Here is a 26848-nt window from a genome sequence, read left to right on the forward strand (position 1 = left end):
TCACATTTAATCAGAGAAATCACAACGATGAAGCTAGTATGTATGACACGACGACACAAAAGCACCCTGCACTGCGGGTTTTCTTGGCAGACAGACAGACAACGAAGTGATCCACGAAGTGATGATGAAGGGTTTCCTTTTTTCCTTTTTTAGGGTTCCGTACCTCAAAAGGTCTGTCTGTCCATCTGTCTGTCAAGAAACCTACAGGGTACTTCCCGTAGACCTAGAATCATGAAATTTGGCAAGTAGGTACATCTTATAGCTGACATTTGGGGAAAAATCTGAAAACCGCGCATTTAGGGTTAGATCACACAAAAAAAATTAAATTGTGGTCATGAACTAATAATTAGTATTTTCAACTTTCGAAGTGAGTGACTATATCAAGTGGGGTACCATAATATGTAAGGTCTTCACCTGTACATTCTAAAACAGACTATTTATTTTTAAGCATCATAGTTTTTGCATTAGTGCAAAATGACTAAAAAATACGACTGTATTACGGAACCCTCGTCGCGCGAGCCTGACTCGCACTTGGCCGGTTTTTTTTCCTTTACGGAGCCCTAAACACCATTGTAGCTGTCATTCTATTCAATGACAGCTACAATGTCACGATCGCAATCACCTCTGATTGGTTGACGCACGCTCACTAATGGCTACAATGCATTGTTGCAACAAGAATTGCACAAATTCAGCCAATCACAACAACTGAGATTGTCGAATAAGGTTTTACGAAATCGGCCTACTGTATTCAACACTGGTTTCAACTTTTCAACAGCGAAATTGCGAAGCTACGCGAATATTTTCAACAAATAAAGATTCTCCGTTGCACGTATTGTTCTGTTCGGTAGTATAATGGGTTCTCGACATCTGGAAACGTTATGTAAGCGTTAGTGGGGTAACAGAGTGTTCGCGCAACAATGGAGAGGTTGCAACTTGCAGCTCGTCCCGACTTAGACAAAAGGCTTTCGAAATGCAAGTGGGCATATGCGTGGATGCCCGCATGTGCAGAGACAGGACGTTTAGTTGGAAAACAAGAGGTGCTTCTGTTTTATTATGAAACTATGGTTGAGTGGATGTTGTTTATGCTTGAGCGTTCCGTACCTCAAAAGGAAAAAACGAACCCTTATAAGATCACTTCGATGTCTGTCAAGAAAACCTATAGGATACACCGTCATCATGCCGTACCTAGTGATTTCTCTGACTTACTCCGTTGTATGTCTCTCTGTCCAACTGTCGTGCCTGTCAAGAAAGCCTATGGGGTAGGTACCTACTTGCCGTTGGCCTAGAATCATGAAATTTGGAAGGTGACTGACTGGAAAAATCCGAAAACCGTGAACTCGTGGTTGCATCACAAAAAAAATTAAAACGTGTTCATGAACAAATACTTAATTAGAATTTTCTATTTTCGAAGTACCTATGTATAATATGAAAGGGCTTTACTTGAACTTTCTAAAACAGATTTTTTATTTATTTTTATATGTAATTTTGATTTATCGCGCAAAATGTCGAAAAAATACGACTGTAGTACGGAACCCTCGCACTTTGTTGATTTTTTTTGGTTAAATAATGAAGCAAATTCCAAGCAAATGAGAGAGTAAAAAACATTATCTAAAATTACATTTCAAAACGCTATTATATATCTCTAGAGGCTAACTATAGTTAAGCTACAAAGAAAACTTGTTGCGAAGGTTATGTCTCCGGATTCCACAGTAATGAGTTCACTCGCAGTTCGCACAGCATGTGAGTTACCATTATTTACCATTGTTCGTGTTGTAGCTATGGATACTCCGCGACAGGTCGACATGGCAACCGGGGAGCGAACGCCACGCACACTCGCACAGCCCGCGCGCTACACAGTGCGGGCGAGCGCGGGTGACGTGCAGATGTGCGGGGCTTCCCCCCGCCTCATACCCCGATTGCCATCTCGACCTGTCGCGGACTATACCCAAATCTACGTGTTACAATTGTCCTATAAACACTTACCTTACACTGTTAATCGGAAAAACATGTGTTATTGAAATCTATACTGTATTTCATTAAACTATTTCCATCAAGAGCAAAAAGTATTCGTGACAAACAGACACAGGAGGCCCCGGGTTCGATTTCCGGCAGGGGGAATTTTATAGTTAACTAGCTTATTCGTCCGTCTGTCTGTCAGCAGGCTGTATCTCGTGAACCGTAAGAGCGATCCGAATCCGTGAAAATACGGATATATAAAAATATAAATACATCAATCATGTCATCATTATGCTACCATACAAATAATTCTATGACAACTTCGGAACGTATTTTCACGGACTCGGATCGGATGAGCCGTCGGATCACTGCCGTAATAGGTCGGAAGAGAGTTGTCACAGAATGTGTATTTCTATTGCCGCTATAGCAACAAATAATTTTCAAAATGGCCGCCATGAAAATTAAGTGTTATTTCTTGTACGATGGTACGGAACCCTTCGTTTGCCAATACGACTCGCACTTGACCGATTTTTATTACAATACCTACCCAGATATCTACTCGTGTGCCCAGACGTTGACTCTCTACGCATCGATACTTGCAGGCCATAAAAACCACAAATCCGGCCCCAGTTTCAACAAGTGTGGTATATCGTATTACTGAAAACCACTCCACCCCTCCCCGCGCCCCGCCCGCATCCTGTTCTCCAAATAAACTGATCCATTTTCACGTTTTTGGATTAACTACACGTTGATAACAAATTCTATGAACTGGTTGGATGATATAAGGGGGTGGACAGGGCTTAGTTACCCAAAATTAAAAGAGGCGGCTTTTAATAGAGAAGCATTTCGCATGATGATCTCCAATTTCGTTTCGAAGAAGGCACACGATGATGATGATGATTATGAACTTTCAATTCATGAGGCTTTAGAAAATAATGCCATGCATAGAGATATAGGTAAAACGTAGGCCTAAGTCAGTAGGTAGATTGATCATCATTGATTTCATACTGATGTGATAGCTTAGTGGTTAGGACGTCCCCCTTCTAATCGGAGGTCGAGGGTTCGATCCCCGGCACGCATTTAACTTTTCGGTGTTATGTGCGTAATTGAATGTCACTTGCTTTAACGGTAAAGGAAAACATCGTGAGGAAAGCTGCACGCCTGAGAGTTCTCCATTATGTTCTCAAAGGTATGTCCTCATCATCATGATAAACCCTAGTGGAGACTATTTATCCACTTTTACTCCTCCGTGTCAAAATCCATATTAACAAAACACTGTCCAAGCGGATTGATAGACTTTACACACCTTTAAAAACATAATAATTATGGAGAACGACTCTCAGAGACGACCTCTCTGGCGCAGTGGTAAGCGCTGTGGTCTTATCAGTAGGAGGTCTCGGGTTCGATTCCCGGCAGGGATTTGGAATTTTATAATTTCTTAATTTCTGTCTGGCTTCGGCCGTGTCTAGTTACAACCCTACCGGCAAAGCCGTACCGCCAAGCGATTTAGCGTTCCGGTACGATGCCATGTAGGAACCAAAGGGCCAAGGGGTAGCAGTAGTCAGTACCCTTATTATAAATGCGAAAGTGTGTTTGTTTGTTGGTTTGTCCTTCAATCAACGGTGGCAACGGATTGACGTGATTTTTTGCATGGGTATAGATAAAGACCTGTAGAGTGACCTGGATACTTTTTACCCCGGAAAATCAAAGAGTTCCCACGGGATTTTTAAAAAACCTAATTCCACGCGGACGAAGTCGCGGGCATCAGCTAGGAAAATCATAATAAAAAGGAAGTAAGTTACTAACTATCCATTATCTTTTTAGTTATTACTCCAGCCTCAACATATTTAAGGGTTATTCCCGTTGAGTCACACCCCCGTGTGTAGCACTGTGACACAAAGAATGCAAAATATAATTTTACGTTCGATCGCTAACACGCCGTGGTTTATAACAAATGAAGAACTCCATCAGAACCTGAACGTAATATCAATAAAGGAGGAAGTTCGGGGGCTAGCGAAACGCTACAAAGAACGGCTTCTGATGCATCCGAATCCACTAGCCATCAGGCTCTTAATTGAAGACTACCTACGCCTAAAGAGAAAATGTATTCTCGACCTCGCTTCTTGATAGGCAATAAAGAGTTGAGTGCTAGCTCCTAAAGAGGAGCAGCTCCTACAAAACAGTATCCTACACCTAATTTGCTAAAAGTCCTCGGACTGATCGCAAATCACAAAATTAAAAAAAATTTAAATAAACTTAGTATGTAGATATGCATAAGTAGTATAAACTTCAGATTACTCATAACTGAGTACCTAATCGTATATACATATAGGTAGGTACCTAGTTAGTAATTTTAACGAGATCACGTATTTCGCTGGCGTGATGATAATTACCTACCTAGTACCTACTTATCTAGTAGTTGATGTTTTTACGCATATGAAATGTCATGTTGAAGAGAAATTCGTGCTTTACTAATTAGGAAAATGGTTTAGCTAATATAATAGTTAGGTACCCACGCGTTTCTGCTATTCCTTCTGATTTAACTGTTCATTTTTTTTGTCCTTATTTTATAGGTGAACCGTACTTTTGACATGAGAGTTGAGTTTGACCCATAGAGTTAAAATGGCGCGTGAGGAGTCATTTTGTACGGACTAGAATGGTATTAAATCAATAATGATCAATAATTTACTATTAGTGTAGACTGTATGTCGATTACTCTAGTTCTCCTACGGATCTCCTCATTTCTGATTTGATCACGTAGAGAAACTCCAAGCTGGGGAGAGCTATCCCCATCGCACGCTGAGTGACTCTGAGCTTTCTTATGAGGCCCATAGTTAGCGACCATGTCTCGGATCCATATGCCACCATGGCAGTGTTGGAAGACCCCACACTATTGGACGGACGACATCAGACACAGGGAGCCGCTGGATTCAGATTTCAGACGGCGCAAGACCGTGGCTTGTGGAAGTCCCTACAGGAGACCTATGTCCAGCAGTGGACATCTATCGGGTGATGATGATGATGATGTAGACTGTATTTAGGTACCTACTACACCTATAAGATATTAATTAAGTACAACTTTTGAACGAAAATGGAACCAGTTTTGAAATAAAGGCCATTTGAATAGAAATCCGCTTCATAATGACCGATATAATAATAAAATTAATTATTGCAAGTTCATTATCACGAGAAATGTAATAATGCAGATTGCACGAATGCTTTCTACATTAGTGGGTAGATACTAGATAGGCAGGTATGTGATACTTAGATAGGCTAGGCTGGAAAACGAAAAAATAATAATTTAGAAATCTGTTTAAAAATTAGAATTGAATAGAAATATTTTTATTCAAATCCTTACTAATATTTTAAATGCGAAAGTGTGTGTCTGCTAGCTTTTCAGAACCAGCAAGAAACTCAACGGTTGCTCTTTTCAATTCAATTATTTCTTCCATCTACATAGTTGATGCCCGCGCCTTCCTCCGCGTGGTTTTTTTTGTCCCGTATCCTCAAGATGCAAGCCATCTCTGTAAAGAATCATCCGTTTAAATCTTTTTTACAGAGATACCTTGCATCCTGGGGACGGGCTACTACGGATAGGCTACCTACTTTTCATCCCGGAAAATCAAAAGACCCCACGGGATTTTTAAAAAACCAAATCCACGCGGGCATCAGCTAGTTAAGGAATATGGATGGTCTCATTAGTTTTGAAACCGATTGTTGGTCAATGTATGCTCAGAAACCTGTCATATTTTTTCATTTAGCCCGCAGGCAGTGTAGAGAACCGGCTAAGCAGGGCTCGAGTCAACAGGTAGGCAATAGGGCACTGACCTACAGCCAACGATGCATAACATGAATGGCATCGTTCAGCACATTCAGCTGGAGTTGAGGGCAAATTTTGAATCGATTACCTATAAAAAAACGTCAACTTCGCCGTGTTGTTAGGAATTCCTAAATTCATATTTTTTTAATTCGGAGATGTGACGTCAAAATGAAATTTTTGAACGATCTTTTAAAACGTCATTCAACTTTGTATTCGGAATTTGGATTGGACACAGATAATAAAATAATAATCATATTTTTTTTGAGTGATGTGCGTGCGCAGAGTGAAAGATTGTAAAGTAGGTAACCGTACAGTTCATTTCACTCAGTTGTATCAGTAGTTTTTTTGTGTAGTTTTTTACTACATCAGCTAAGCTAACTGTACCTGTGAAGTTGTGAAGAGTAAAGCAAAAAGCCACTCACCTTCCTCTCGCAACTATACGTGAAACGCGTCGTTTCGTGCTAGTTGGAGTTGCGATCGGCCCGTGTCCTTATGAACTCAACAAAGGTCTACTTTCACCGGTGGACGCCAGCCCGAAGAATCAACTTAACCATATACGGCCCTCTCTTGCGTCCACGACACGCTATTACGCGCTTTTTGTTCAACAAAACAGTAACGTTCAATTGAAACGGTAAATTGAGATTGCAAAAAAATTATAAACACTTCACTATTGCACTTTGACGATTTTTTCACTCGAAATCACCGCACTAAAGTTGTTTATTTGATTGGAGTTAATATTTTAGTGATGGGCCACAAGTTTTAAGTTGGGGGAAACTTTTTCGGATGTCGGTTTATTACGGGACGCGATAACACGTTATCGGGGGGGCGAAGCCGCCGCGCGAATGGTTGGCACTTCACTTGCTTGGTAGAACGCGTTTCAGCCGTCATCCGTCGGCGCTTCGAAGAACAAAACGACAGTGCCGCGCGAACGAGACCGCATATCTCCCTTGCATACAAGCGTGAAAGAGAAAATAAAAATCTACCAATCACCAATCGAGACTCACCCTTCTTCAATTCCGCATCCTCGGCGACAAATTGAAAACTTTTTCCTTTCCTGATAAAAACTAATTAGTGTTCACCTGCAAACCAGTTCCTGTTTAATTATTACTGGTATCAGGTATGGCAGTATATCTGTCATGTTATTAGACTTAGACAAAAAATCCCGGTCAAGTGCGAGTCTGACTCGCACAGGAAGGGTCCCGTACTATCGTACAAGAAATAACAGTTTTTATTATAATGGCACTTCCTGTGAAAATTTCAGGTCTCTACCTATTATAATTCACGAGATACAGCCCGTTGACAGACAGACGGACGGACGGACAGCGGAGTCTTAGTAATAGGGTCCCCGTTGGCAACCTTCGGGTACGTAAATCGATAAAAATGTTTTTTAGACTGCTTTCTGGCTTTTGACCTAGGTAGAAAGTAGAAACCTATGCTTTTCTAAGCATAGTAGTTTTATAAGCGCTTTCCTAAAAATATTGGCTTACCAGTTCTTCCAATAATCACAAATTTTTCCTTTATCACCTGTCTTTGTTTTTCACTATTATGAGTTTTTTCTAAAATTATTAAAGTTATACTTACTGTAAAAAGGGTAACAAATTTTATTTTCATTCTATACTGTTAGGTACCTATGAGCTGTTATTACTTATTATTCATGTCAAATGGATGAAAGGCAGATATTTAACAAAAAATACAATCTTACAAAACGTTGCAATAATTCATTGATTTATTACAGTAATTTAATACAAAAATTAATATTTCAAATATAAAACATTACAATATCAGATAACATTAATTAAATAGAAAATAAAATAAATAATGTCAAATTTTCTTATTTAAAAAATACAGGTTACCAGATCATGATTTATTTATGTACCTAATTCAAACAGCAAAAGTATTTAGCCCAGCATTTTGAAATTATAAATGGAAAATATTTAGGATATAAGTAACAATAAAATAAATGATTCATACCGCAGATGTGGCACCTCATAACTACAATAGAAAAAATATTGACATTGTATATTCAAATAAACTTTTACAAGTACTTCTGAATCCTCAAATGCGTCTCCCAGTATGGAATGCCTTTCCTGTCTAAGAGCTGGCTCGCACCACGGTAAACGTAAGTTTTTCCCCCGCAAAATCTGTGAACTATAGAAATGCGCGCACTGCGGAATTAATTCCGCACCGGATTTTGGTAGATAAAATTTCTAATTTGCGGATTTTAAAACGCACCGCAACTCACCACACCGTGGTGCGCGCTAGCTCTAATAATAATTCTCCTCCTTTGCATAATAAATGGACAAAAATTATTACATAGCGTGTTAGTCTAGTTACGAGAGGTCACTAACAATCAGTTTTTTTTGTGAATTGGGTATTTGCCTGTGTCAAAAAGAAATTATTTCTCAGTGATTATTAAATAGGGGGTCTTCCAAAATATTATGTAAAATCCACGCCCTTTGTAAGTTTTAAGTGTAATAAACATTTAAAATTATCGATTAAACTAAAAAAAGCACGTCAAATGATTGTGGCGTCACATTTCAATATTTCATAGTAGCTCGCATACTAAGTGCGCGTTTTGACGTTTGATAAAAAGTTACTGATTTGACTAGTGGTCAAATACTGAATTACTGTATCAAAAACATAACATTGCCCAATCACTGCAGTTACGAGATATCACATCTAGATTATAAAGCAATGATATCTGAGTCGTTCTAATAAAGAGCCAATTAAAATAAAGGGCACATCACTATTTTATAATTTCACTGTACCTACCTACCTAACAAAATTAATCTATACTTATTATAAAACTGTAACTGGATCGGAGGAAACATCATTATCGATTTTTGTCTGTATGTGCGCGCATAACGCAAAAACTTTTTATGGACTTGTATTGTACCATCAACCATGGAATGTTGTGCTCTTACCACAGTAAAATTAAGATGAGAAATTCAAAATAAATTAATTTCATAATTTTAAACAAACTAATCATTATAAAAGTGTAAAATGTCAACATCTATCACTTACAGTTACTTATATACAGAAAATATTTAACAAATCATTGTGCTTAAACTATTTAGCCCTAATATGCAACAAATAAGTACAGTACCTACGCAGCAGAAAATAATGCCTTTAGAATGACATTTTCGCTTTGTAGAGCATTGTCTCTGTCACTCAATACCTATGTGATGTTTTGTCAGTCTAACGACAGAAACAATGCTTTACAAAACCGCTGCCTCTTTCTAAAGCCCGATGTACATTACTTTCTTCAGCATACTGTAGTCTTGTTTACACAGAGCTTAGAACCTTTTTTTTATTCCATTACAAATTGGCCTTTCACTGTGATTTCACCTGGTGGTAAATGATGATGCAGTCTAAGGTGGAAGCGGGCCTTGTCGGTTTCTACGCTGCAACTAGTGATGTACCAGATATCCATATCCGTATCTGCAGATATCTACAAGATCTGTATCCGTTACTTTTTGGCAGATCATTTACAGATGGATCTTTTACCTTATTAGTTAAACTAAACTAAAAATGCACAGTATGGGTCCCAACTCCATGTGTTCGAAAATTTATAATAAAATTCCAGACAACATCAAAAAATTTGAGAATAATATAGCGTTCATCAATACATTAAAAAATTCTTAATCGAAGAAGCCTATTACAAGATTAATGACTATCTACTTGACGATTAATAAGCGCCGTCTCCCTACTAAAATTGCTGTGCCCCAACGGGGCTTCAATATTGTAAAAATATATAAATAATTGTTTAATAATCTAAATATATAAAAGGAAAAGGTGACTGACTGACTGACTGACTGATCTATCAACGCACAGCTCAAACTACTGGACGGATCGGGCTGAAATTTGGCATGCAGATAGCTATTATGACGTAGGCATCCGTTAAAAAAGGATTTTTGAAAATGTGAAATAGGGGTTTCAAATTTGTGTAGTTCACGCGGACGAAGTCGCCAGCGTAAGCTAGTTTATATTGGAATGCAAGAATAATAATAAATGAATAATAATTTTTAATACATACATAGAATAAATTCTATTAGTAGATGATTAGGTAGAAATAAAATACTATTACATTTCAGAAGCTATTTTTTATCTACCCACACAATGCAAGTCGAAATAATATGTTCTGTGAAGCATGAAATTCCAGATCTGTATCCACGAATCTACATATGTAATGATCCGGCACATCACTAGCTGCAAGTTGCAACATACTGGAACACTGTCACTTGTGGCACGGTTTTACCAGTAGGGTGGTAACTAGCCATGGCAGAAGCCTGTCACCAGACCAGACCAGGCACATTTCAGAAATCATAAATTCCCAAAATTGCCCCTGCCGGGAATCAAACCGGCAACCTCCTACTTATAAAACCAGAGTGCTCACCGTTGTGTCAGGGAGGTTGTCAGTGATATAATGTCATCTCAGTTAATTACAGAAGTAAACCAAAAACATACAAGGTGTAACCAGAACGCTAGCAAAAACGAAGACAGACGATAACACCAAAAAAAACCTCGATAATATTTTTAAAAATTCTACATTTTATAAAAGTGCACAATATATATTGCAAATAAAACATCTGACGCTAAGTTTTTGCTAGCGTTCTGGTTACACCCTGTATTAGGAATCTGACAGTATAATATAAGTAGACCTGCTGATAAATAACACTTGAAATCAAAGATCACACATGACCAAAATGTCCTTAGTGTCATTGTCTCAATAAATCTAAAGGTACGTTCAGATCTGCTGGTGTTAACAAAGGATTGCCTGCGACAGGTGTAGACCTAGCATTATCTGACTTTTTATACCTATCTGGCTCAGGAGAATACAAGAGTTTAGTCCGTACAGCCAACACTATAGTATTAATAAAACCAATTATTACGTAAATACCACCGATAATGGAAAAGAGACGGAGCATGAACTGAAGTAAGTTTTCTCTTTCCTGGTAAACTTTTATTTTTAACGCTGCCATGTCATACTTGAAAAATAGTCCTGGGACTCCGTGAGAGCCTTTATGGTGACTTATTGGTCTTTCAAGCTCTTTTACGGCGTACTGAAACGTTTTTATTGACTCGAATGCAGTATCAATGTCAGTAGGAACAACTTCTATAAAGTATTGGTACAAAATATTTTCTTCTGTTGCAATTTTTTCATCACCTTCCAGTGGGTATATGATGCCATTTGCGGGGCTCCCAAAACTGAGTCTGTGTATTCTGTGGCTGAAGTTTTGTGGGACATCGTCAAAGAGCATGTTTAAGTGTATGTGGCCACGGGGTAAAGGCAAGCTTTTTCCAAGAGTAATATGGAAGTTACCAGCTACTTTATTCAGTATTAAGACTCCATGAAGTCTACAAGCATCTGGCCGACGGTTTGGCTTAGTTTTTCTCGGCGGTATCGTCGCTCTAACAGATCCGTGACCCTTCTTCCAAAGCAATTGCCAAATAGAATGATATTCTTGTCTTAGATAAGAGTTAATATACTTCACCGCATCGAAAGCGTCTTGCTGTTCCTGAGTTAACTCCCACCAAGTGTCCTCTTCCTGCAACTCTCCGAACCCAAAAACACTCTGAGACGTCGAATCCAAAATATCAGCACCGATATTTGAACAAGGCATTGCGATAGTGATATCTATGTTAATTCGTAACTTTTCGTCCATATCCGTGTCTGGCACGAATTTAAACACTAAATTGCTATCTAAGAAGTATGAAACTTCGCTGTAAACCAGCCACATTATTATAAAAAACGTTATCACAGAAAAGGTGCCACCGACCGGCGTACTGTCCACGTATTCTTCGGGAACTTTTGAGAAAACGTCCAGTTCCTTCACCTTGTCTATCACCTTTTTCTTTCCTCGGTATCGAATCATCTTTTAATTAAGAATTTTTTGATTTGATAATAAAAATAAACACCATAAAAGTGAACAACCTCCAAAAATACTCCAAAATCAAAATCCATAGAGATCAAAATCATACGGTAGGTAGGTATTTGTTGACGTGTTTTTGATTATGAGTTGACAGCACCCACAGATTACTAGATACTAGTCTATACTCAACATAGATACTCAGACTCATAGATACTCTAGTAATATAGTAGATAATCTATGCTCAGACTATACCTCAGACTAAGAGTAAGGACACTAATTGTCAAACGCGTATACCCGAAAGGGACAAAACAACAAAAGAAATAATACTTACGTATGAAAGGTTATGTTTCATAATTTGCGTTCGCTACAACTTTTACACAGCAATGCAACATAAATGTCTTCTACACACCTTCAATACTAAATTTAAAACAGAAAACTAAATAAAAACTCGTAATATTCGCAATAAATTACTATCACAGAGGTTTGTTGGGCACAAACCACAACGTGCCCAACAAAAAAGCTAAACTATGACAAAGACAAAAAACTGTGTTTACGTCTCTATCACTCTTCAGAGCTTTTCTATACACCTAGCTTGCTCTAACAAGGTATTATTATTTTAATGCCAAATCTACCTTGATTCTTAATCTGAGATGTTGCTTATCTATGTAGCTTATGTAGGTTCTGTTGACGTCTGTCAAAAATGTGGAATCAATCAAAATAATCAAAATGTCGAAAGTCAACTGTCAGTGTCAAAAAAATTGTTTCATGCAAAATAAGCAAAGTGAAAATTGTTGAATGTTGACGCCTGACGGTGAATTGAAAATTTCTATTTATAACGTGACTAATAGAACAAAATATTTATGCAGTCGAACGGCGAGCAATGTGTGTGGCGTTCATGCTTCGGTTCGCTGAGGAGCGCCGTCATGGGTTGCTGCTACAGCATTTGCCAGAAAGACACCAATCCCCAGGTAATAAAACTAATAGATTCACCTGAACAACACCACGTTTGACGCGATTTATAGGAAATTAATGAAATTATACTATGCCCATGTGCATAGGCCATAGCTAGTTATTTTAGATAACGTCAACATATACTATTGTGAATATAGTGCGATGTACTTATATGGGAAATGGCAAACGTAATCATAAGTTCACAACAACATAACAATGGTATGGTTATCGTTAATTCCCAGTTGACTGACATTTTTATCTCTTTTATGAACCTGGAAATGTGGTATCTCAGCTTATCGCGACGATTTGTAACCCACATACCTACATATTTACTGTGTTATTTTTTATGTTATCCATATAAGTAGAACGAAGAATCGTTTACATATAAATGCAATTAACATATTGTTATTGCATGAATAATATTTTTCTTTGTAGCACACTTTGTTATTTATTGTTTTTACTTGCTCCTCTATGCATTGCATTGGTGGTGTGCACTTTGCACTAACATAAAGACTTTGCTAGAACTATTCTTATTTCTTTTATATTACAGTTAGCCCAATTTTACCCGACTGTGACGAAGTCCAAAAGGAGAGTTATGTGTTTGACCTGTATGTATGTCCATTCCTATGTCCTCTGGTAACTATTCAACGGCTTAAGCGATTTTGATAAATATTCATTATTCATTAGATTCATCTTGATGATGCAAGTGTCACTGAGTATGTAAAATTCTTAAAATATCAAATAGCAGATTTTATGCTCTTTATTGTGCGGCCTGAAAAAGGTACTGTGCAAACCCCAACTTTTTGAAAACTTTTTAAATTAGTGTTTGTTGAATTGTTTGGTACATTTAATATGAATAAATACTTACCTGTTTCATTTTTATTCTTAAAACTTCATATAGGATCATTTATTTTTAATTTAAGCTATTGTCTATCTGTCCAACTGTATGTCTGCATCTCTTCAAGAAAATCGATAGGGTACTTCCCGTTGACCTAGAATCATGAAAGTTGGCAGGTAGGTAGGTCTTATAGTACAAGTAACGGGAAAACTTCGAAAACAATGTCAGCCATTTTACTGACCCACTGCCAAATGAGATAGTATTTAGAATCCTTTATTCCTTTCATAATAAGAAAGCAAAACAAAGATACTGGAGTCGCAGTTCACGACAGTTAGGGAACTTGTAACAAAACGTCAAGGCTGACACTGACAGACGTCAAATGTTGCTACATTTTGACACTAGGTAGCCTATGAAGCACATCTTTTTCTTTGATTTCATGTCACTCATAGTCTAATATTTGACATATTGTCGATTCAGCATCAAACCAAGAGTTCCCTCACTCTAGTTCACTTTGTCGGAGTCTGCTGCCCTGAGAAAAATGACAAAATACTGTCATTTTGTGGATTTAAAATTTACTAGCTATTAAATTTACTATTTAATTTGTATAGACTTCGTCCGCGTGGACTACACAAATTTCAAACCCCTATTTCACCCCCTCAGGGTTTGAATTTTCAATAGTCCTTTCATAACAGATGCCTGCGTCATAATAGCTATCTGCATGTCTTTTAGCGTGCGTTGATAGATCAGCCTTTTCCTATTCAACACATGTATTAAATTCTCTCTTTCACATTTCCAGGAGAACATAGTGAACGAGCGCACACACCTGCTGGAAGTTCCTGAACAGCAGCAAGAGACCCCGTCGCCCACGGCGTGCGCGACCACGCCGCCGCGCAAGCCTGACGAGCAGAGCGCGCTCAACAGAATACTGCACGAGACTGCCACGTGAGTTGTATTGTAGTGTATCTCTAGACCATAGTGAACACACACCTGCTGGAAGTTGACAAACAGCAGCAACAGACCCCGTCGCCCACGGCGTGCGCGACCACGCCGCCGCGCAAGCCTGACGAGCAGAGCGCGCTCAACAGAATACTGCACGAGACTGCCACGTGAGTTGTATTGTAGTGTATCTCTAGACCATAGTGAACACACACCTGCTGGAAGTTGACAAACAGCAGCAACAGACCCCGTCGCCCACGGCGTGCGCGTCCACGCCTCCGCGCAAGCCTGACGAGCAGAGCGCGCTCAACAGAATACTGCACGAGACTGCCACGTGAGTTGTATTGTAGTGTATCTCTAGACCATAGTGAACACACACCTGCTGGAAGTTGACAAACAGCAGCAACAGACCCCGTCGCCCACGGCGTGCGCGTCCACGCCTCCGCGCAAGCCTGACGAGCAGAGCGCGCTCAACAGAATACTGCACGAGACTGCCACGTGAGTTGTATTGTAGTGTATCTCTAGACCATAGTGAACACACACCTGCTGGAAGTTGACAAACAGCAGCAACAGACCCCGTCGCCCACGGCGTGCGCGACCACGCCGCCGCGCAAGCCTGACGAGCAGAGCGCGCTCAACAGAATACTGCACGAGACTGCCACGTGAGTTGTATTGTAGTGTATCTCTAGACCATAGTGAACACACACCTGCTGGAAGTTGACAAACAGCAGCAACAGACCCCGTCGCCCACGGCGTGCGCGTCCACGCCGCCGCGCAAGCCTGACGAGCAGAGCGCGCTCAACAGAATACTGCACGAGACTGCCACGTGAGTTGTATTGTAGTGTATCTCTAGACCATAGTGAACACACACCTGCTGGAAGTTGACAAACAGCAGCAACAGACCCCGTCGCCCACGGCGTGCGCGTCCACGCCTCCGCGCAAGCCTGACGAGCAGAGCGCGCTCAACAGAATACTGCACGAGACTGCCACGTGAGTTGTATTGTAGTGTATCTCTAGACCATAGTGAACACACACCTGCTGGAAGTTGACAAACAGCAGCAACAGACCCCGTCGCCCACGGCGTGCGCGACCACGCCGCCGCGCAAGCCTGACGAGCAGAGCGCGCTCAACAGAATACTGCACGAGACTGCCACGTGAGTTGTATTGTAGTGTATCTCTAGACCATAGTGAACACACACCTGCTGGAAGTTGACAAACAGCAGCAACAGACCCCGTCGCCCACGGCGTGCGCGTCCACGCCTCCGCGCAAGCCTGACGAGCAGAGCGCGCTCAACAGAATACTGCACGAGACTGCCACGTGAGTTGTATTGTAGTGTATCTCTAGACCATAGTGAACACACACCTGCTGGAAGTTCCTGAACAGCAGCAAGAGACCCCGTCGCCCACGGCGTGCGCGTCCACGCCGCCGCGCAAGCCTGACGAGCAGAGCGCGCTCAACAGAATACTGCACGAGACTGCCACGTGAGTTGTATTGTAGTGTAGCTCTAGACCATAGTGAACACACACCTGCTGGAAGTTGACAAACAGCAGCAACAGACCCCGTCGCCCACGGCGTGCGCGTCCACGCCGCCGCGCAAGCCTGACGAGCAGAGCGCGCTCAACAGAATACTGCACGAGACTGCCACGTGAGTTGTATTGTAGTGTAGCTCTAGACCATAGTGAACACACACCTGCTGGACGTTCCCGAACAGCAGCAAGAGACCCTGTCGCGTTGTGCGTGATTTTGTTTAGGTTTTCCATTATGAAGTAAAGAAACCTAAAAGTCAGCATAAGTTAATTTTCTCCACAGAAATGTCATAGACGTAGGAGCCCTAGGCCCTTACTCACTAGAAGCAGGCGCGTACAGCGAGCGAGTGAGAGCGTACACCGCCAGGGCTGCCACCGCGGCGCTGCCCCCGCCCACGCCGGCGCGCCTGCTGGCCGACCTGCCGCCCGCCATCCGCCGACAAGTGCTGGTGGCACCACCTCTCACCCACAGTGACAAGGAGCTGGTGAGTACACTCCCTAGAAGCTAGATACATTAAAATCCAAACATGTGCGCCCCACGTTTTTCGTTTTAAATCTTGCAAGGCAATATAATAAAGCTGATATGGTCATATGGCATAGAGCTCTGGGGAACAGCATACAACTCCAATATTCAAATTGTACAAAGAGCTCAAAATTATATTTTGAAACGCGCCATGGTTCTTGCAGATATCGGAACTCCATCAGCACTTAAATATCAACACACACATATGTTTAGAAAAACTTATTACATCAGTACATGACCAGATTAAAATTCATGATCCTGCCAACTACTGGACCAAAAAGTGCAAAAACCTGCCAAATGAAAACCCGGTTTATATTATACCGATATTTTCGACATTTGTCACGATAAATCAAAAACTATTATGCATAATAATAGATAAAAATCTGTTTTAGAATATACAGGTCCTTTTCATATCTTATTTTGAAAATTGAAAGTACTAATTATTATTTGTTCATTAGCACATTTTAATTTTTTTAGTGTGATCTAACCACAAATTATTTACAATAATTACACAAATACAAAATAATATGTACATCCAAATAGAACATAATACTCATAATCAGAATTTCAAAATAATCAGAATTTCAGAATAATCAGAAAAAAAAAAAAAAAAAAAAAAAAAAAATTTAACATAAGTTCACAATAATGTTAATAGATGGCGCTGTTATGGGATTATGGAATTATAGGATACGGCGAGGTCTTAGTTCGGGGTGAACCACTAGTTAGGTATGCTGTCTCCGTTCCAGATAACAAACGCGGTGAAGAAAGCCGCGTCTGCCATATCGGAGCTTCGAGTTGAGCACCACGAGGACCTGGTGGTGCCTTTCCGGGTTCCGTAGCAGCGGAGCACCGCCTCGATGTCCGAGGACGAACGGTACTGAGGCACTGCGGGAGATAATGAATGACTAAAGTAGGGTAATAAGGGGGAAAGGGGAGTTTTTGTGAGTCAAATAAATCGAGTCTAGCGATGGGCAATTTATTGGAATAACAATCGAATTATTCGATTGTTGTTATTATTCGATTGAATAATTGGTAAACAATCAATTGTTTTACTTAGCGCGCGGGAATGAATAGAAAATCGAATGCGTAATTGATTTAGATTTTCGATTTATGCATTCCAGACAGTGCGTTCCGCATTCGACTTATGAATGAATGTATTGAACAATCGATTGTCGATTTTTATTAGATTTTTTTTTGCAAAGACGAATAATTTGACAATTGATTGTTCAATTCTTTTAATTGTTTTTTTTTTCAACAATCGCCAATTGTTATAATAAACCCTTAAAATAATTTCAATGACCGGAGTATTTGCCGAGTTACGTTCATGAATATATATTACATATTATTATAGGTAAACAGTATGGATAGAGCGCTCTTAATGAAATTAATCTACTTGAGGCAAACATTGGGCCCGATTCTCTTGTACACAATCTCTAAACTAAACTAAAATGACACGTCAAAATCTATTGCTATCCCTGCCATAATGTTGCTTGCGGAAAAGGATAGCACTAGATTTAGATCTGTTAATTTAGTTTTGCTTAGAGATTATGTAAAAGAGAATCGGCCCCACTATCCCACTTCGACTAACAAATTATTGCGGACTCGTTCTCGCTCGGCCATCGAAGTGAGATGGCGATAAGTAGGCATTTGCTTCAAGTATGTATTAGGAATGAATCCATCCATATCCATACTAATAATATAAATGCGAAAGTCTGTCTGTCTGTCTGCTAGTTTTTCACGGCCAAATTTTGTCAAAGTCCCCGGGATGCAAGCTATCTCTGTACCAACAGAGATAGCTTGCCTCCCGGGGAAGGACATAGACTACTTTATAGCGTAGAAAATCCAAGAGTTCCCAAGGGAATTTTGAAAATCGAAACTCATACGGACGAAGGCGCGGGCATCACCTAGTAGTCTACATGCGTATGTATAGTTTAGTTTGACTCTGAAACTGAAACTCTTATCTGTAATCTACAGATAAGATAGATTTTATTTATTAATTTTGTCCGCTATTCTACCATTTTCTTGTATAAAACAGCCAAAAACTCATGAAAAAAGCGACTAAAAACTCCCTTACCCCCTTAAAATCTTGGAATGAGATTGTGTACATATAAATAGGCGGAAAAACCAGTGTAAAATGGACAATTTGTATTAATGGAAAGTATGTTAAAATGTTTATTTATACCCCTTATTTAAACTGTGCTTTCGCCTAACTCATTTAATATTCGTGTGTTTTTGATTGACGACTGACGCCATCTGTTATGTGAAATATAAAACTTGTATGTAGATATAAATTCTTTTGATATTGAAGTTTGCGCATGTATTTAGATGACTTTGTAACGTGCGTCTTGAAGGTGGACTCGCGATCATCTGGACACCCCCGCGACAACCGGACTCTGGGGGGTGGCTAATCGATAGCCGCCAATTGGGTATTTGACTCCAATTTTTTAAATTACTTTATTATAAACTAGGATAAAAATAATGACGTGAACTGAAAAAACTAACGATCAAATAATAAAAAAGTTATACGCATTTAAATATTTCTGATTCGACAGAGATAGCGATATAGCATTTTGACGTCACACCTTACTAATGCCATAGTAGCTTCGTGCGGTTTCATACAAATTTTCGTTTTGCGAGAAAGGGATAGAAGACCCTCCGACTCCAAAATTAAAATGCCTGTAACTTTGTAAATCTTTGTTGGATTTTAATATTTTTTTCAGTGTATGTACATCATTATTTTTATCCTAGTTTATAATAAAGTTATAATATTTGTCAAATTCAAAAGTAGGGAAATACCCAATTTGCGTCTCGGTTCCCGCGCGGAATTCGCTTCAGTTCATCCGAAACTAAACTTTTGGTAGGGGAGCCCAAGAGGGGATTTTGTGATTTACTCGAGCGCGTCAGATTAAGACAAGGCAAGTTAATTAGATGCAGAAAAGTGTGCATTTCATTGATCTGACAATTTGAGCGTGACAAGGAAATGGGAGAGTTAAAAAGTTTCAAAAATCAGGCATGACTTTTGGTTGCGTCCAAATCGTCAGTTTTTTGAATAGGAGCTAGTTGAGAGTTCACTTAAAATCCCTTTTCAATATCTGACGCGCTCGATAAATGTTTTTGGTTCTATTTTCTCTTTTCTTTTCTTTTTTATTTAATTTATAGACTCGCGCTTCGCTGCAATTAGACCTGGTGGGAAGTGGTAATGAAAGAAAGAAAGAAAGAAAGAAAGAAAGAAAACTTTTTTTATTTGATCACTACATCACTATGAATACTACAATAAAACTGAAAACTCATTTAATTAACTACTACATCATAAATTATACTTAAAGGTAAAATATTCTAATTAAAGTGTCATGTGTGACCAAATATAGGTCTCCCACTCAGCATCATGCTACAGCGAGCTGCAGCGCTGGTTTTTAGTGGTAGTTTATCTAAAGCGCTCGAGTATTTCTTTGTGACTATATTTTTCTTTACATTTTTGAAAACCTGTACGCGCTCTCCCCACCAAGGAAAGGGGTTATATCATTTATAACCTTTTTTCTTTTTAGCACCTAATCTTCACAATCCAATACGTCCCCACGACGCTCGAGTAAATCCCTATTTAGCATCTTTGGCTCCCCTAATATTTGAATTTTAATAGAACCATCATTAATGACTGAATCATTTTTATGATATTTCTATAGATGTATTGAAATGATTATTTATTATTATGCTATGTGATAATAAGGGTGCACACGGACGTTTGCTGACGAATTTTCAGTTTCTAATCAACGTGGTTTTGATAGAGTTTTTGTACTTCAATAGGATCTTGGACTGTAGTAATAAAATTATGTGATGATATGTATAGCGGTAGCTTCGTGATCAGCCCATCGCCGGCTCACTACAGAGCACGGGTCTCCTCTCAGAGTGAGAAGGGTTTTGGCCATAGTCTACCACGCTGGCCCAGTGCGGATTGGCAGACTTCACACACCTTTGAGAACATTATGGAGAACTCTCAGGCATGCAGGTTTCCTCGCGATGTTTTCCTTCACCGTTAAAGCGTTTAATTACTTAAAAACGCACATAACTCTGAAAAGTTAGAGGTGCGTGCTCGGGATCGAACCCCCGACCTCCGATTGGAAGGCGAACGTCCTAACCACTAGGCTACCACAGCTTCAGCGGTAGCTAGAATTCATATTTTGAAAAAAATTACGATTTTTATTTATACTAGCTTATGCTCGCGACTTCGTCCGCGTGGACTACAAAATTTCAAACCCCTATTTCACCCCCTTAGGAGTCGAATTTTCAAAAATCCTTTCTTAGCGGATGTCTACGTCATAATAGCTATCTGCATGCCGAATTTCAGCCCGATCCGTCCAGTAGTTTGAGCTGTGCGTTGATAGATCAGTCAGTCAGTCAGTCAGTCACCTTTTCCTTTTATATATATATAAGAAAAGATAAGATTTAACATGAACGTGACGCTGTATGGAGGGTGATTAATGACGTCACAATCCATAAACGACATACTTTTCTTTCCTCTTAGAAGTATATCCTCAAAAGTCCCAACCCCTAGGATATCGGCTTCCCCCCTTCCCCTCTTCACTGTCGCTCATCTTGCGACGTTGTTGCTCGTATACGAACGGGTATAGAAGTGACGCAAGCTGCCACTTCTGCAGTTGTAGTGCGATAGGTACCGACGCGCGGCCTGAAGTGACGCGCCCTGCAGTGCAGCGCAGCACAGCTCAGGTGCTTTGGCTACCTTAAAACGTCCGTGTGAAGACACCTTAAGCCTTATTTATAGTCATATCAATGTTATTACTCAACTCTTAATCGATTTCCTCAGAGAAAACTATTGAGAGGGATTATTTATTTAACTACCTACCATAATATTTTTTATTTGATTTTGTAGTTAGAATTAATGATAAGTTGATAACTAACAAAAATTTACCTCGCAGCTGTAAATTTTTGGGATTGCTGATAGAAATGAATACGTGGGACAACTGCCTAACCTTGACTAGTTGTACAAAATATAAGTATAGCATGTTAGCGAGCAAAATTAATACTTTCCACGCAGATTTAAAAGGGCAAAGGACTCCTTTCCGAGCGAGTAAGATGAAAAAAAAAATTACAAGAAAAGCAGCCCAAGAAGACTGTAAGCAAATAACAATAGACGAAACTATCAGATGCGAGTCTTTCTATTTATTTAAGAATGCATGTTGAATACGATTGAATGTTTGTTTAAATTGCGAATTATATCCTAATGTGTTGATTATTATAATACGCCATTATAGATGTACCTTAATAAATGATTAAATTTGTATTATAATTTTCGGTTTTTATTTCCGACTTCGTCCAAGTGGAATTTCAGAAAATCTTCGTCTAGGCCTACGTTATAAAAAAACCTGTCATGAAAGATTAACGCCCTTCACGGTGTCCCATGAGCGTTTTTAGGGCTCCGTACCCAAAGGGTGCCAACCTAACGGAACTCTATTACTATAGGCGGTTACGCACTCGTCCGATCCGAATCCGAATCTGTGAAAATACTTTTTGTTTTGTATGGGAGCTTATAGAATAGAATAGAATAGAATAGAATAGAATGTTTTTTTATTCATGTAAACTTTTTAAAAGTGCTTATGAATAGTCAGGTTTAATTTACCACTGGTTCGCAATGCCGTTCCTACCGAGAAGAACCAGCAAGAAACTCGGCGGTTGCTCTTTTTAATTTTTCAATTTACAATGTTATTATACCGTACTATACAAGCCATTGCAGCCCCGTGCATTGCTGGAGCGAGTCAAATCCAAGCTTTTTTATCGTTTACATAGTCTGCGACTGTATAATATGCTTTTTTTTAGGAGCATACTTTTAACACATTTTTTAAACTTGTGTAAAGGCAAGTCTAAAATTGCTTGTGGAATTTTATTATAAAATATTACACTCATTCCCACAAATGACTTTCGCACCTTCCAGAGGCGGAGCGCAGGAGTAGCTAGCTTATTTTTGTTTCTAGTTTGCCTATCATATATTATGACATATGTCGTAGATAATCGCTGGTATGCACGGATGACGGATAGAACTCTGATGACTCGGATGCAGTGCGTAATCGCCGAAGACTCCGCTGTTATATCCTATAATAACGCGCCTGTGTGGGGGAGCCTTAAATATTTGTATGGCGCGGAAACAAATATTATTTTGTGTGCAATTTTGGTGAGATTTTCATTATGCATTGGATGTTTCGGTAGGTACTATTTAGGTACAATTTATCTACGTAACTTTTAGAATGATAATCGTAGCTATAAGCCAGGTACAAAAACACAACGGCGAACCTAACGTCAGAATGGCCGGTGTATGAGATTCTTTAATTATTATTTAATTGATCAAGGTACTAATTATCTTAATAAAGGTAGGTACTAAATAGTACAATTTAGGTACAATTATTTGGAAGATATTTCATCAGTTTTCCAGGATCTCACCGGCCATCCTGACGTTCACGTACCTCAAAAGAAAACACATTTAAGCAACAACAATAATATATTCAGCATGGTAAATAGATAGGTTGAGAGTAAGTAGGTGCTAGATCCTGTAAGTGTAAAGATAAGGGTTCTTCCACCGCGGGAAGCGGGGCTCCTCGCGCGGCGCTCCGAAGGGGCTTCTCTCCAGCACCACGCGCGCCAGCAGCCCGTGGGTGACGTCATAGCTGGTGTCCCCAGTGCGCACGCGCAGGATGCGACCAAGCTCCTCTGGGAAACGAAAATCCAATAGGTAGGTAGAGCAAAGTTTTTCATCTTATCTTCAAGTGCCAATGCACTTGACTCTAACAAAAGTCGGTCAAGTGCGAGTCGGACTCGCACATGAAGGGTTCCGTACCAACGTACTAGAAACTTAATTTTTATTTATTTTCATGGAGGCCATTTTGAAATTTTTATTTTGTTATAGCAGCAATAGAAATTCACATTTACGGTTCACGAGATAAAGGCTACAGCTGCTGCTGCAGCCTACTGAAGGTCTCATTGGCAGTTGGCACCCTTCGGGTGCGGAACCCTAAAATTAGCCCTTTAGGCGGTGCATACTTATCCAATGTTGCACTATACAGATCTGTGCCAGTGGATTATAGCAAATTAAGCTTTTGGTTCCTTGTATAAACTATAATGTTGACCACGGAACTCTAAAAAGCTTTGAAAAATTGCTCACTCTGTAAGGAATTATCAAACTTAGGCTTCATGGACATGGCAGCCGGTGGTTCCGCATACTTCTCCGGCTTGGGCTGCCTGTAGGAGCCCTTCTGGCTGGTGTCTGGGATGTACACGTCATCGGGCAGACGCAGGGTTTGCAGCGCGCGGGCTCTCCGAGTTAAGTTCACTGACATGAATGGTAGGTCTACAAAGATATAGCGGAAGTAGATTGATCAATGATGCCGTGATAGCGTAGTGGTTTAGAGGTTCGCCTCCTATTCGTAAGGTCGGGGGTTCGATCCCAAGCACTCACGATTTTAGTAAGGATGGAATAAAATGATGATGCTAGATATAAAATGCGGCAATAAAACCGGTTAATTACGAGTTGGACTCGCACATTAAGGATTCCGTACTTTCAAACAAGAAATACGTACCTAACATTAGATAGGTACTTATATCTAATATTTAGGATTCTGTACCTCAAAAGGAACCCTTATAGGATCACTTTGTTGTCTGTCCGTCTGTCCGTCTATCGTGTCAAGAAAACCTAAAGGATACTTCTCCTTAGAATCATTTAGCTAGAATCATGAAATTAGGCAGGTAGATAGGTGCTATAGCATAAGTAAAGGAAAAATCCATTTCAAAAATTTTGTTGTTGTTTGTTATCTTACTAATATTATAAAGAGCTAAAGTTTGTAGGTTTGTTTGTAGGGGTTAATCTCTGGAACTACTGAACCGATTTTGAAAATTCTTTCACCAATAGAAAGCTACATTATTCTTGAGTAACATAGCCCAAGTTTTATTTATTTTTTAAATAGAGATCCCTACGAAAATTGTAATAAGCTACCCGTGCGAAATTGGGGCGGGTTACTAGTAGGTACAACTCTCTAACTATTACGTTCATGAGATACAGCCCGCTGATAGACAGACGAATGGACAGACGGACGGACAGTGGAGGCTAGTGTAAGCTATAGGGTCTCGTCGGTAGTTACCCTAAAAATCAATCGAGGTTACCTCTTGAGCAGTATTTAGTCAAATATTCAGTTCTCTTCAGATCCTGAATCTCATGGTCTATGGGTATCGGATCTATGTCTTCTGACATGTATTTGTTGGTCAGCTTCGGGTGATCTTCAGCAAACTATCAAATCACAAACCATTTAGTGAAAACCTCTTTTTCCAAAGCCGGTCTGTGAAATTTTAAGTCTAGGGGTCAGCGCAAACAGACTGAGTGAAGTCAGAAATTTTAGGCTCAGTAGTTTCGGAAATGAGGAAGGAGAATGGTCATAGTTTCGGAGATAAGGGGTTCGATCCCGGGCACGCACCTCTAACCTTTCGGAGTAACCTATATGTGCGTTTTAAGTAATTCAATATACCTAGTTGATTGACGACTTCCCTGGCGCAGTGGTAAGCGCTGTGTCTTATTAGTGGGAGGTCCCGGGTTCGATTCCTGGTAGGGATTTGGAACTTTATAATTTCTGGTCTGGTTTGGTGGGAGGCTTCGGCTGTGGCTAGTTACCACCCTACCGGCAAAGCCATGCCGCCAAGCGATTTAGCGTTCCGGTACGATGCCGTGTAGAAACCAAAGGGGCATGGGTTTATTAGTAACTGCCATACCTCTTCGGTTAACCCGCTTCCATCTTAGGCTGCATCGTCACTTACCACCAGGTGAGATTGCAGTCAAGGGCTAACTTGTGTCTGAATCACACTTAATATTATAAAGGCGAAAGTTTGTGCGTATGTGTGTATGTATGTTTGTTATTCTTTCTCGCAAAATCTACTGGCTGGAGTTGGCTGAAATTTGGAATGTAGATAGATTATATCCTGGATTAATACATAGCCTACTTTTTATCCCGGAAAATCAAAGAGTTCCCGGGGTATTTTGAAAAACGAAAATCCACGCGGATAAAGTCGCGGGCATCAGCTAGTAAAAAATTAAAAAAAAACTGGTTAAGTGTGAGTCAGACTCGCCCACTGAGGGTTCCGTACTACAATTGTATTTTATCGACATTTTGTACGATAAATCAAAAACTATTATGTATAAAAATAATTAAAAATCTGTTTAAGAATGTACAGGTAAAAAAGCCCTTTCATATGATGCCCCACTTGTAAAGCAATCTTACTTTGAATGTCGAAAATAGCAATATTTGTTCGAAACACATTTTAATTTTTTTCTTGTGATGTGACCACAAATTCACGGTTTCCAGATTTTTCCCCTAATGTCTGCTATAAGATCTACCTACCTGCCAAATTTCATGATTCTAGGTCAACGCGAAGTATCCTGTAGGTTTCTTGACAGACCGACAGACAGACAGACAGACAACATAGTGATAAGGGTTCCGTTTTTCCTTTTGAGGTACGGAACCCTAAAAATCATGATGAAGTTATAGGTAAGTGTTGATATAACTCTTTCAACAGCCTTCTTGTAGTACTCATAGTTGACGGGGCAGAGGACGTCGGGACTCGCGCGAGGCCGCTCCCGCGCCTTGAGCGAGTCCCGGCTGAGGCCCACGATGAGGCAATCGTCGTCCACTGCTTTGCGGCGGGGACTTTTGCTGTGAGAAAAAAGCTCGGTCAAGTACGAGTCGGGCTCACACACGAAGGGTTCTGTCCATTCCATTTTGGCAGTTTTATTATTTGTTGTTGCAGCGGCAGTGAAAATTTCAGCTCTACCTATTACGGTTCATGAGATAAGGTAGGAAAGCTCGCTGACGGACAGGCAGATGAACGGACTGACTGGGCCTGCGTAGTAGACTATGGCCTAAACCCAGAGGCGGATTAATTGTCGAGAGCGGCCTAGGCAAGTACCTCGTAGGCACCACTCTAACAGCCATATTAAATTTTTTACTAACTTCGAAAGAACGAGGAATCGTCTCATTGCATAGCTGGTAGTTGGCCATTACTTTACTATTTATGTAAACGAGTGAAGAACATCACGTCATAACACTTTGCTATATTAAAGAACAGGCAGTTTCGGTAACTTCAAGATAATAATGTAGGTATAATTAGTGCCCCATGTAATTGGGTTCTACATGATCGCGTTTGTGGGTAAGTAGTGGGCGGGCCGGCGATGGGTTGATCATGACGATGATGATGATGATGGATAAGTAAATCATACAACTCACGGTTTATTTTTCTTCACATAGTCCACCATGTAAACGGATTGGAAATCTATCTCGCCGTCGAACACAGACATCTTTATGAAAATTATTTATTTATACAGACACACAGCAAATCAATTATTTTTATTACTCAATTTCAAGTTTGTTTACAATTTAGAA

At 39.9% G+C, this 26848-nt stretch overlaps 5 protein-coding genes and 1 long non-coding RNA gene across 6 annotated transcripts in view; 3 read left to right on the plus strand and 3 right to left on the minus strand.

Annotated features, from left to right (window-relative positions):
• Positions 1-6629, minus strand: part of LOC117992919 (serine-rich adhesin for platelets-like) — a 145313-nt gene extending 138684 nt beyond the window's left edge. Inside the window, exon 1 of the mRNA XM_034980638.2 lies at positions 6199-6629. The gene's annotated coding sequence lies outside the window, so the exon portion shown is untranslated. The remainder of the gene's footprint in view (positions 1-6198) is intronic.
• The window catches only part of LOC117992787 (uncharacterized), a 37424-nt gene that overhangs the window by 6448 nt on the left and 4128 nt on the right, over positions 1-26848 (plus strand). The gene's annotated exons all lie outside the window — the stretch shown is intronic.
• LOC138403908 (uncharacterized) overlaps positions 1-26848 on the plus strand; it is a 108553-nt gene that overhangs the window by 5090 nt on the left and 76615 nt on the right. The window lies entirely within an intron of this gene.
• Positions 7480-11749, minus strand: LOC117992883 (endoplasmic reticulum-Golgi intermediate compartment protein 2). The gene has a single exon (XM_069506036.1). The coding sequence runs from the start codon at positions 11650-11652 to the stop codon at positions 10495-10497; it is 1158 nt and encodes a 385-aa protein (XP_069362137.1). The 5' UTR covers positions 11653-11749; the 3' UTR covers positions 7480-10494.
• Lamtor1 (Late endosomal/lysosomal adaptor, MAPK and MTOR activator 1) lies at positions 12408-21726 on the plus strand. Its single transcript, XM_034980506.2, has 4 exons — positions 12408-12617; positions 14235-14380; positions 16185-16386; positions 17171-21726. Exons 1-4 carry the CDS (start codon positions 12510-12512, stop codon positions 17261-17263), a joined length of 549 nt encoding a protein of 182 aa, XP_034836397.1. The 5' UTR covers positions 12408-12509; the 3' UTR covers positions 17264-21726.
• Positions 22970-26805, minus strand: LOC117992788 (uncharacterized). The gene is made up of 5 exons (XM_034980504.2): positions 26693-26805; positions 25975-26122; positions 24585-24708; positions 23590-23775; positions 22970-23138 (listed from the first exon to the last, which is right to left on the minus strand). The coding sequence occupies exons 1-5, from the start codon at positions 26761-26763 to the stop codon at positions 22972-22974; spliced, it is 696 nt and encodes a 231-aa protein (XP_034836395.1). The 5' UTR covers positions 26764-26805; the 3' UTR covers positions 22970-22971.

Source organism: Maniola hyperantus, chromosome 22 (genome assembly GCF_902806685.2).
Source record: "Maniola hyperantus chromosome 22, iAphHyp1.2, whole genome shotgun sequence".
NCBI lineage: Eukaryota > Metazoa > Arthropoda > Insecta > Lepidoptera > Nymphalidae > Maniola > Maniola hyperantus.